At 41.5% G+C, this 12254-nt stretch overlaps 1 protein-coding gene across 8 annotated transcripts in view; it reads right to left on the reverse strand.

The window, feature by feature from the left end:
- Positions 1-12254, reverse strand: part of ATP11C (ATPase phospholipid transporting 11C) — a 169022-nt gene that overhangs the window by 44308 nt on the left and 112460 nt on the right. For all 8 annotated transcript variants that reach the window (XM_060292565.2, XM_060292568.2, XM_030844652.3 and 5 more), the window contains 5 exons: positions 11017-11090; positions 9004-9107; positions 8349-8530; positions 7001-7264; positions 2876-3050 (listed from right to left, as the gene is read on the reverse strand). In XM_060292565.2, the coding sequence (XP_060148548.1) occupies positions 2876-3050; positions 7001-7264; positions 8349-8530; positions 9004-9107; positions 11017-11090 (799 nt within the window). The remainder of the gene's footprint in view (positions 1-2875; positions 3051-7000; positions 7265-8348; positions 8531-9003; positions 9108-11016; positions 11091-12254) is intronic.

Here is a 12254-nt window from a genome sequence, read left to right on the forward strand (position 1 = left end):
ACCACACGGAAGGGTAAAGCATGGGGGACGTCAAGGTTTTGAATCTAAAGACCTAGAAGTATAGTGAGCTCAGTAATAGATGTAAAGGGACTTCCCTGGTGGCGCAGTGGTTAAGAATCTGCCTGCCAATGCAGGGTACAAGGGTTCGAGCCCTGGTCTGGGAAGATCCCACATGCTGTGGAGCAGCTAAGCCCGTGCTACACAGCTACTGAGCCTGTGCTCCAGAGCCCACAAGCCACAACTACTGAGCCCGTGGACCTAGAGCCTGTGCTCCGCAACAAGAGAAGCCACCGCAATGAGAAGCCCGCGTGCAGCAATGGAGACCCAACGCAGCCAAAAAAAAAAAAAGACAAGGAAAATGACAATTTGGGCTCTAGAGAAGGCTGAGCTGAGGTGACAATGACACACCCAAGAACATGTGCTCAGTAAGCAACTGGAGAAGTAAAGTAGAACTCCAAAGATTGGGATTGGAGAAGTGACTTGAAAATCACCTATGTGGGGACTTCCCTGGTGGTCCAGTGGTAAAGAATCCGCCTTCCAATGCAGGGGACGTGGGTTTGATCCCTGGTCAGGGAACTAAGATCCCATATGCCGCGGGGCAATTAAGCCCGCACGCCACAATTACTGAGCTCGCACGCCTCAACAAGAGAGAGAAAACCCGCACGCCGCAAGGAAAGATCCTGCATGCCTCAACGAAGATCCCGTGTGCAGCAACTAAGACCCAATGCAGCCCCCCAAAAATCAATCAATCAATCAAATAAATATATAAAAATGAAAATCACCTATGTGGCCATGACAGATGAGTAGGTGATATCCTGGAAGAGGTGATGATAGTGAGGGAAATAAAACAGACTAAGGACTGAACCACAGGGGGCTCCATAGTCTGGGTGAGAGAAGCAGCACAGTGTTAGGAATTCAGATACTGTCCTGGGCAGTGGAGAAGTTAGAACCCAGGTGAGCAATTTGAGCAGCAGACAATGAATATGGGAGGAAAAAAAAGGGAAAGAGGTATTGCCTTTGACTAAAGGGACAGATTTCTATGTATACTGTTCTGATAGGATCTGCTTCCCCAGCTGGGGCTAACCAAGGCTCTTATGGTTGACGAAAAGAAGAGCACCTGATTGTGATGGAAATTGAAAGTGAGAAGAAGGCAGACAATGCCCTAAATTAGGATGGGCTGTGTGCTTGCGCATGCGTGCATGCATGTGCGAGGTAGGGGGCAGGGTGTGTGAAGGAGAAGGCAAAGACACAGCGCCATCCGCTAGGTCTAGAGCAAGCAGCTGAGGGACGGGAAGAAGCAAGACCAACACATATAAAAGAATACAGTGTACGCAGAAGTGAAAAGGTGTGTACCTGAGATTCTAAGGTTCCCGAGACTCAGTGAGTACAAGGAAGCAAGGTGAAGTAGATCAATGCGAGCAAGAGGAGCTGGAAAAGACAAGACACCCGAGGTTGCCCCTGCATTGGGTTTTATTAGGAGTAAAACTTTTGTTAGGCCAAGAGGAATTCAGAGGGAATTCCAGATGAGGAAATTATATGAGGGAAGCTTTAGAAGTTGGTGTGAGCATGGCACGTGGAAGGGACACAAAGGGGGAACAACCAACAGGAGTGGATGATTCTCGCTGGACGTGAGAGTGGTGGTGGACACAAAATATGTACGGACACATTGAAAGGGTCGACAGGGGTGGCCTCGAGTACCATATTGAGTCATCTGCCCTTCATCCTAAGGGACTAGGAAACTACTGAAAGGTTCTGAGAGAGAATATATGATGGGGGAAGTACTGTTTTAACAAGATTAATTTGGGAGTATGGGGAAAGAGATGGAATGGGGAAGGGTGAAAGCAAGGAGACTAATGAGAAGATTAAATCAAATAGCCTGTGTGTAAAGTCCTAAGGTCTTGCTTGCACTAAGATGGAGATAAAAGGTTTAACAAGGTGGCACCACAATGAGAGCTATGACAAAAGGTAGGATCAGTAGGACATGGTGACTATATATGGAGTGAGTGAGAAGAAAAGGATCAAAGGCAGTTTGGAGACTTAGGGAGCCAAAGAAAAATGTCACTGGTAACAGGAATAATAAAGATAAGGGATAAAACAAACTGGCCTGAAGGAGAAAATTATAATATCTGTCTTGGATACTAGAATTTAATGTTACAGTGGGGAATCCATATAGAGCCGTCTAGCAGGCAGCTAGAAATATGAGACTTAACAAAAAGGAAAAGTCAGGACGAGAGATATATCATCAATGGAAGTCATAGAAATGGATGTGCTTATCCAGAGAGATAGGATGTAAGTGAAGAGCCGAGGGAAGACATAGCCCCCCCAAAAAACTGACAATTAGGGAGAAGACACAGGATGAAACAAAATAGAAAGACACTAGGTTGCCAAGAAGGGAAAAAAAAAAGGACCGTGGACCATCACAGAAACCAAGGGAGGAGAGTTTAAAGGAGGACATAATTGGCAGTGTCAACTGCAGTGGAGAAATGAGGAGAAAACGAAAGACAACACAACGGGTTCAGCAAGGAGGTCACTGCTCTCCTCCAGGAGATGCAGCAGAGTAAGGTGAGAAGAAAGAATGCATGGGGCTAATGGAATAGTGGAGCCAGGAGCAGTGGGATGAAGGCAGCAGGCACCAAGCACTCATTAGAGAAGTCTGCAAGGTGAGGAATTAGACAGCCAGCTTGAGGAGACAAAAAGGTGAAGCACAGGTTTAATTCAAATCGGTGGGAAGACTTCTGAGTTGGACCAGGTAGAGGAAGAATCCAGGGAAAATATAATAAGGTACTCAGGGCTCTTTGAAGAAAATTAAAAGTGAACATTTGCACATATGCGTACAGAAGTACCCAGAATGGAACATTAACTAACATTCAGTTACCTGGGCTTTCTGTAACGGTGCCATCCGACAGCAGAGCACTGCAGTGCACTTCATACAAATTTGTAGGAAAATGCTTTTGTAATTGTTAGAACCAGAGTCTTGACTAGAATTTAATATGAGAGACAACGTGGAGCCATCAATGATTAATCCATATTCCTGATGTTCTGTCCATGCTCTGAAAAAGAAAAACAATGCTATATTTGAAGCTACTATACATTGCTATTTAGGAACTTTAAAAAACCACTCAGAGGAGGGTTATCATCAATCTGGTTCCTGGACGTGTAAATTCTAAAGAAGCAACCGACCCTATTAATGACACAACAGAGACTTTCTATCACATCTTTGAGACTCAAGCTGCCCATATAGATGGCACTAAGTTCTAAATATAAAAATAATGGACTTCTAGCAGCCAGTCTCCATATAAGAAACTCAAGGTGAATTTTGGAAATTACAGTTCCATCAAACTCTGATATGAAGACAAATCATCAGTCAATCTGAAAACTGCTTAACAATGCAGGGAAAAGACAAAATGGCTTTGGGGTATACAAATCACAGAAGATATTCTTAATATCTTTGCCCGAATGACAAAACCTATCCATAGACCTGGCTTCTCAAATATGATGGACTACTAAAAAGACATAGTGTTCATTAAAGAATAGCATACAATAATGATATATGTTCCTTAAATAAGTATCATTTTATACTAGACTAGTGGTTTTCAACCATAGCCTTCCCATGAGAGTCATCTGGGCAGCTTGAAAAAAAGCCCATGTCTTAGGTTTACCCACAGACAAATTAAATCAGGGTATCTTGGGCAGGGCTTGGTTACGTATAGGCAGGTTTTAAAAGACTCCATAGGTGATTCTCCTGTATAGCCAGGATGAAGTAGTATTAGTTGCCAGGAAAGACAAATATAACAGGTGCTGGACTTCCCTGGTGGCTCAGTGGTTAGGAATCCGCCTGCCAATGCAGGGGACACGGGTTCAAGCCCTGGTCCGGGAAGATTCCACATGCCGTGGAGCAACTAAGCCCGTGTGCTGCAACTACTGAGCCCGCACGCCTAGAGCCCTGCTCTGCAACAAGAGGAGCCACCGCAATGAGAAGCCCGCACACCGCAACCAAGAGTAGCCCCGTTCACAACTAGAGAAAGCCTGCGAGCAGCAACAAAGACCCAACGCAGCCAAAAATAAAATATAAATAAATTTATTTTAAAAAGTATATATATATAACAGGTGCCAAGTATTTAAGAAAAACATATGGGGGAAAACTTACAATTGAGAAAATTCTACCAATTAACATTTTAATTTTTTTTTTTTTTTGCAATTAACAAAAAAAACACCGATTAATCAATTTCTGCTCAGGAAATCTTGGGTGCCATTTGAGAACCGCTGCAGTAGATGTATTAAACATAGCAGGATCTCATCGTTATACAATAGATTCATTTGTCTGATTTTATGCTCCTCAAAGCTTAATGTTTAAAGGAATCTTGTTAAAATTCCTGGGAATCTTGTTAAAGTACACATTCTGATTCAGTAGTTTTGGGGTGGGATATGAGATTTTGCATTTCTAACAAGCTTCTGGTGATAATGGAGCTGCTGTTCTATGGACTATGAATAGTGAGAGCCTAATATGCCTCTTCCTTCCTTCCTTTCATATTCTGCTTCATGATATTATGAGCATGTTTTATTCACTAATTAGAGATATCAATCATGCATTCTCCTTTGCTCCCCTATTCACAGAGCTGACAATGAGCAGAAAACAGTAGCTCAATAATCAATCAAGTAATATTTGGTCTCTAACTAGGCCATACAGAAGAATGGAAAGGATTATTAACTAATCTTTCTTTGGAGAATAGAAAATCTCCTTGGGGTAACAGAAGCACACATGAGAGAATATACCCAACCAAACATGATACTAAATGGTTAATATGTGAAAAGAATGGATACATGTATATGTATAACTGAATCACTTTGTTGTACACCTGAAACTAACACAACATTGTTAATCAACTATACTCCAATATAAAGTAAAAATGTTTTTAAAAAGGTTAATATCCAGTGATTGGGACAATAAATACACACCAGGAAAGAACAATGGTTTCTTTGTGAGGTATGATATCTGAAATGGAACTTAAAAGACAGGACAGAAAGAGGTGAAGAAAAGAGGGAATGTATGTGTGGTGCACTAAGAAAATAAACTGAAAAGGTCACCTGGGGCCTTTGGTACGACCTGATTCTGTGGGTAATAGAGATCCACTAAAGGTTTCTGAGCAGGGCTGTGACATGGGCAGTACTTTATACCTAAGGACCACTCATCTGGCAGAGGGGCTTACGTGCTCTGAGGCACGAGTTACTAGGAATCTGATGGGGAGCGCCAGTGGAGAGAGTGGGGACATGGGTAAGGCTTGGTGGCTGATTTGAAGTGGAAGGGACAAAGGAGCAGAAGCTGGCAAAAGGGATCCTGTGTCTGATGCTTGTGTAACTTGGGGAAAGAGTGTACCCAACTCCAGATGAGTCAGGAAGAGGGAATGTTGAGATGGTGAGTTCAGTTTTCTATAAGCCCTGGCTTTTACAAAAGTGCCCAAGGGCTCCCAAATGGTGCTATGGACTGAATTGTGTCCCCCCTGAAGTCCCATGTTGAAGCCCTAACCCTCAATGTGATGATATTTGGAAATGGGGCCTTTGGGAGATAAGTTTAGATGAAGTCATGAGAGTGGGGCCCTTATGATGGGATGATGGGATTAATATCCTTATAAAAAGAGGAAGAGACACCAGAGCTTCCTCTCTCTCTGCCAAGTAAGGACACAGCAAGAGGGCAGCATTCTGCAAGCCAGGAAGGGGGACCTCACCAGAACTCGGCCATGTTGGCACCCTGATCCCATACTTCTGGTCTCCAGAAATGTGAGAAATAAGTTTCTATTGTTTAAGCCACCTGGTCTCTTGTATTTCGTTATGGTAGCCCGAGCAGACTAAGATAAATGCAAGTAAAACACATGTAATCTGGACTGCCTTTATAAGTACCATTTGGTTAAAGGAAGGAAACATTTATCATAGGCAATTAATAAAAACCTGTTTACTCTCACTGATGTCCAAGTAACAGAAGAACAACAGCTGTTTTAAAATTGGCCATAGCCTCATGAATGTGGGCTATTCATTTTTAAAGTCTGTTTAAACACTAGTGATGAGGACACAGATAGAGCATAGTTGTTAAAAGCATGGGCTCTGGAATTGGGTAGACTTGCTCTACACCTTATTAGCTGTGTTATCTCGAATAAATCACTTCATCTCTCTGAGCCTTAGTTTCCCTATTTCTAACAAGAAGAAAATAAGATTGTGTTACTGGGTTGCTGTGAAGATTAAATAAGAATAATTTAAAGTGCTTAATGTTGTTCCTGGAACAAAGAGGGCACTTAAGAAATGTGAAATAATATTATCTACGGGTCTTTGGATTTACTGCAGACACATCCTGTGGCATTCCAGAAGAGGAAACTGATTTGCTTACGGCCAAGGTAAATTCCAGTAATGGGTTTAGACAAAGCTAGGCCTTGGTCAATGTCAAGTATAGGAAAATGTAACTCTGGGTATTGAATTATTGTGGATCAGTGGCTTTCCTTGAGAACCTTAGATTCTACAGGTTCTTCCTAAGCAGCTTGTTGAAAGCAGTCGAGTGGCCATGCTATCAAGTATTTGGTCTCCTTTGGAGCACTGGGGCATGAAAATTCACACAGAAAATGCCTCCAGGACTTCGACCTGCATGGAAACTGTTTTAGAGACTGATTTTATTACATTCAATTTGAGAGACCATGAAAAGGAATATTTTTTCTTAACATGGACCAGGACAGAGTACCAATGATAAGTACCCAGACCCTAAGTATTTAGAAAATGAACCACTTTTCTAAAGCATGAGGAGGGCAGGGTTTTCTTTTAAATGAAAGAAGAGGTAGAAAGTGCCAAATAATCTCAAATGGGCCATTAGCCAAGTCCTCAGGAAAGGTTCTAACTTACAAGGATAAAGCACCTGCAAACAAAGACTGATAAATTACAGAAAACGGAGCCTTCTGCATAAGCAGCTGTGATTTACATCTGTACCAATGTCTAAATATAACGAATTGATGTACGTTCTTACTTTTTAAGGCTTCTAGTACTTTTAGGAAATTCATGCAGCAACTTTTTACGATATTCAATCAACAACTCATGTAATCGATCTTCTTTCCGTTCGCTTTCTTGGATGGTTTTGGTGGTCAGCTCCAAGAGCTCGGTGCTGGTTTGAAAAAGGCGGCAGGCATAGCAGGTAGATTTGGCTGTCTCCATCTTGTCCCCAGTAAGCACCCAGACTTTCAGACCTGCTGCGTGCAGGGCTTCAATGGTCTCAGCGGCTTGATCTTGTAGCCTGGAAACACAAAGGAAACATTGTTATCTTTGAAAATTCCTGACACAGATTCTACAAGAAGGCTTGTTAAAGAGAATGTCCTTATAATTCATAGCAATTCTGGAGTCCTGACATGTTTTAACAGTTGTTTTTCTTATATATCCTCTACCATTTCTAAGCATACTCTTTCTGGCATAGTTTTACTTATTAAAGTACATTTCAAACAATGAGGTTTGGAAAGTTTATGTTTTCTATCTCACTATACAAATACTTAACATGGTTCAAAACAGAAAGGGCCAGACACAGTCTAATGAGATATTGAAGAAAGTTAGCGAATCCCCATCCCTGAGGAGCTGGAAGTTTAGGAAAGCCAACCATTCTGAAGGAGATTTTAAGCATTATTCTGAAAGGCAAGGGTAGAAGAAGAGTGATACTTTGCATTCCTTTTGGTCAGAGAATAACAATGAAATTAGACTAAATGAATTCTATTAGAACTTTAATACCTTCCAATGAATATATGTTTATAACTTCATGTTTGGGTTAAGCCTCACAATTTGCATTCATAGCTTCTAGAAAACTCCTAAAATAGAATCTAAAACGTATTTTTTCAAGCAGATCAATTCTGGAGCCCTATAATCATGTCTGGCAGAGCTCAGCCTGTATGGTTAGGGCAAATTATTTTAAAGTATGCAAAAATATGCTCTAGTCTGTTAAACCAGGTTAGAATGAGCTCTCATGTTGTTTGCTCAACCTTGAATTTCCCTTCTACTCATCTGTCTTTCAAAACTGTACCCATTCTACCAAGCACCAACTCAAATGGTGTCTCTAGCACAAAGCTTCCTACGCACAGTAAGACTACTTCATAAATACCTGCATAAATGAAGGGTGGCTTAGTAAGTACTCAAAACGCCTTAGAGATGACAGATTCATTCTTCTAAGTCACAAATGTTTAACTTAAAAATTATTCCCACAAACAGTTCAAAATCTCATGTACAGACAAAGCTGAATCATGGATTTCAAAACTTGAGAATGAATTACCAATCTGGACAGATACCACCCTAAATGACTGGTCATTAAAATAACAAGAATATCATTTTCTAGTTACTTGTCTTCCACTGCAGTGGCTCCAATTAAATTCATGTTTGTCTCAATCTCATCAAAAACCTTTTCCATTTTTTCTTCTCTGTCTTGTAAGGCCATTTTTGCCTCTACGAGCTGTCTGTTAATTCTTTCATAATCATCTGGAGCAATTTCTTTGAAGGCTACACAAAGTGTCCGATACCCATCCTAGAAGCAAGGTAGGAGATCTCTAGTTATCCAAATAATGAATAAAAACAAACAAACAAAACACACTCTTTAAATACTCTTGCTTTACCACACAAAAGAGAAATTGTGACTAATTTCCTTTTTAGTTAAAAAAGGGGAAAAAAAAGAAAGAACAGATTGCATTGCGTTAACATTCAATTAGGTTCGGAATAACAAAATAATAGCTCTTGGGGTTAAGAAAAAAAACAAACAAAAAGCAGAACATAAAACAAAGGTTCTTGAAAAGTCTTCAAAGGGTGCAAATTCTGAACAGAAACTTGCTCCAGGATGTTTTATATTAAAATAAGGAAAATAATATTACAAAATCCCCAAATATAAAAATAGGCCATAAAAATAAGCTAAAATTCATTTCAATAGTCCTTTAAATAGCAATCCATAAACGTAGTCATCTCTAGCATTTCTCTATCTACTGGGGGGAGGGGGTGTAGGCTCACCATTGCATTACGTTCCACATGGACTTTAGTTAACTCAATTTCATGATTTTGCACCCTGGGGAAAACTGCTGAGTCGGCTCCTTTACAAAAGAGAAGTATGTCTCCTAAAATAAAGAATCAGAGTACTTGACTTACTTAGAATTAGGATTTTAATAATACATAACTATTAAGGTGGCCTCTCCCACCCAGCAGCTGTGTATCCTGAGCCTGCCTTGGAATGTTCATCCAAATGGAAGCAGCCATCTTGACCTTCACTCTGTCAGGACAACATTCACCACCTCTTGGGACCAACAGACATAATTAATATCTCAGAGTTTACAACATGCACCTCTGTTAAAAGAAACTTCCTTCAAGTGAATCACAGAAGACGGTGCTTGTGTCAAGGAGCTGCATCTGAATTCTCTTTGAGGATGTTGTCAACCATGGTCTAAAGTTCACATGTGGCATCTACAGATGTCAAGGACCAAACTCAAGCTCAAACACGATAAAATCATTTTGAAAGACTATACACATTAGCTTTTAAAACAGTAGCTTGAAGGTTTTCACCGGAAACTGGAGAATAGCTCTGTAGAATGCTAGTACAAGTACAGCTTTATACCAGTCCATGCGCCCAGGAAAGTAGACAGTACCATTAAGAAGGACACTCTGGGGCTTCCCTGGTGGCACAGTGGTTGAGAGTCTGCCTGCCGATGCAGGGGACGCGGGTTCGTGCCCCAGTCCGGGAAGATTCCACATGCCGCGGAGCGGCTGGTCCCGTGAGCCATGGCCGCTGAGCCTGCGCGCCCGGAGCCTGTGCTCCGCAACGGGAGAGGCCACAACAGTGAGAGGCCCGCGTACCGCAAAAAAAAAAAAAAAAAAAAAAGGACACTCTGACCTTATAAGGCAAAGTGCTAAGTTCAAAAAGTTAAAAAAGGGTAACTCTGAGGTCAAGGCCCTTGATAGACCACTTCCTCAGACATCTTACCATCTGCAGTAGAACGTGGACGTGCATGTATACAGGTAAGAACAGCAAGTATTCCAAATGTTAGGTGTTTTTAAAAAAATTTTCTCTCACATAGCCACAATGTGTTTAAAAGTCATAAAACAAATTCCACATTCACATATAATGAAATCAGCATCGTGACTTTGCAGTCACACCACAAAGTATGAATAAGGTAGGATATATTCCCTGAAGGGTCTGTCTAAATCTTCCCCTTCTCATACTAAGACATTTTCAACAGATTTAATACTAAAAAGTAAATTACTAGAAAATAAATCAAGGATATTTTGGAAAACCACCTGGAGACAGACAGACACACACAGACACACACAGACACACACACACACACACACAGAGGAATATGAGAGCCCACAAACGAAGCAGGAATGGTACCCATGGGTCTTGCTGAATCTGAGCAGAAGGCATCCCAGTCACCATGGCTCCTCCCAGGAACATGGGGGAACCCTGAAATGATGGTACTGTTTCCCCTGCAAAGGGCAAGCTTCTTTACTGTGTTAAACAAACAGCCCAGGGTGCTAGAGTAAAATCACATGCCCTTTCCCAGCAGTCAGGCCCTTAGTCATCTCTAGCTTACCTGTTTCCAGGAAGTGTAAAGCAGTGGGGAATTAGGAAGGTCAGAGAGGGATAACCAGCACTCTCTACACTCATAGATTCTACAGCTAGTAATCTCAAACCATCCAGTTGTAGTGGGCTGCTGCAGGTAGGCATTGGTGGTGATTCGTTAGTACCCTGAACTGTGAAAAAGTCATCCTTTCAGTTCCTGTCTGGACATCCAAGACTGAGGGGTAGAGTTCATTTTCCAAGAAAATGCATATATTGTCATACCAGGGGTTCTGCCAGTGACAATTTGACAAACTGAACATGTGCTTGTATAAATACATTAAGGCTTATACAAAAGCTTTGCACGACTTTCGGTAATCATACACTACTACGTTAAATGCTTTTCTCTCTTGAAGTAGTTGATCAACATACAAATCTACAAATGGAAAAAGTCAAGTTTTAAAAATGCATACCTGATTGAGTTTTCACAACCACACTCATACGACGGCGGACAGAATCGAAGTTTAAAGTGTGAAGAAGTTCATACCTTTAATAGAAAAAAAAAAAAGAGAAAAGTGAAATACCTAGACCAAGATAAAACACAACAGAAACATCTTAAGTTAACAGAGCTCTCCTCTTTGGATAAGGGTTGCTAGTTGTGGGCACAACGGGTGCCTTCCATTGTGTCTTTGGAATTTCTCTGTGCTTAGAACATGCTGTCAGAGGATACCAGTGTTGGTTAAGGGTTATCTGTATCTTCTCATTATATAACTTAAAATAGTAAGGAGAGACTGACTGCATAGGAATGAGGAACAAAGAGCTGTCCTGCGAAGCTATATCTGGGGAGGGTCTAGAAATAGTCTCACCCTGCCAAGTATTTTAATCATCTACGGAGTGCCTACTATGTGTCAGGCACAGTGATTGACGCTGGAGAAGAGACACACATCTTCCCTTAAGGCGCTTACCAAATGATAAGGGAGATAGAGGGTAATGAGATGACTACCCCCTAGTCTTGCAAATACTGTAACAAAGGAACACACAGGGGAGATGTGGGAGCACAGACAGAAGGCATCTGAAGGAAGGCTTCCTGGAAGAGGTGGTGCCTGAGCTGTGTTTTGCAGGAGTGACACGATGAAGAAAGGATATCATGGCACTCTGAGTACAGAGAAGAGCATGTGCAAAGGCACAGCAACATGAGAGCACGTGGCCCATGAGGGGACTTACAGTAGTTCATTTAAGGCTTGAGATCTAGTTGATAGGGGAGTAGCAAGAGAGGTAGGCAGGGGCTGGGACCTGAGAACATTGTGGGCCATTTCAGAGATTTGGGATTTCATCCTAAGGGCAATAGGAATCCACTGAAGGGTATAAACAGTGGATTGACATGATCAGATTTGTGTGTAAATGGCTAAGCTATTCACCAGATGAAAGGATGAAGAAGAAAGTTTCTAAGACTTATTAGAAAAAAATGTGAGGAAATAATTTCTTGAAAATAAATAACTTGTATACAAGTATTTACTACAAAGCTTCTCTTTGATGGGAGTGAGCGGGTCATTGGTTTTGGGATGTGTATGTATAAGACATCTACTTGTAGCACAGTATCTCATTTGTTGTTGGCCACATGGGGGCATTGTTGTGAACCGGCTAGAATCTGGACTTTGACAATGACCTGGGGCTCCTGGCAGTCAGGCCAAAGAGCCTTCTTCTGGTTCCT

Source organism: Globicephala melas, chromosome X (assembly GCF_963455315.2).
Source record: "Globicephala melas chromosome X, mGloMel1.2, whole genome shotgun sequence".
Taxonomy (NCBI): Eukaryota; Metazoa; Chordata; class Mammalia; order Artiodactyla; family Delphinidae; genus Globicephala; species Globicephala melas.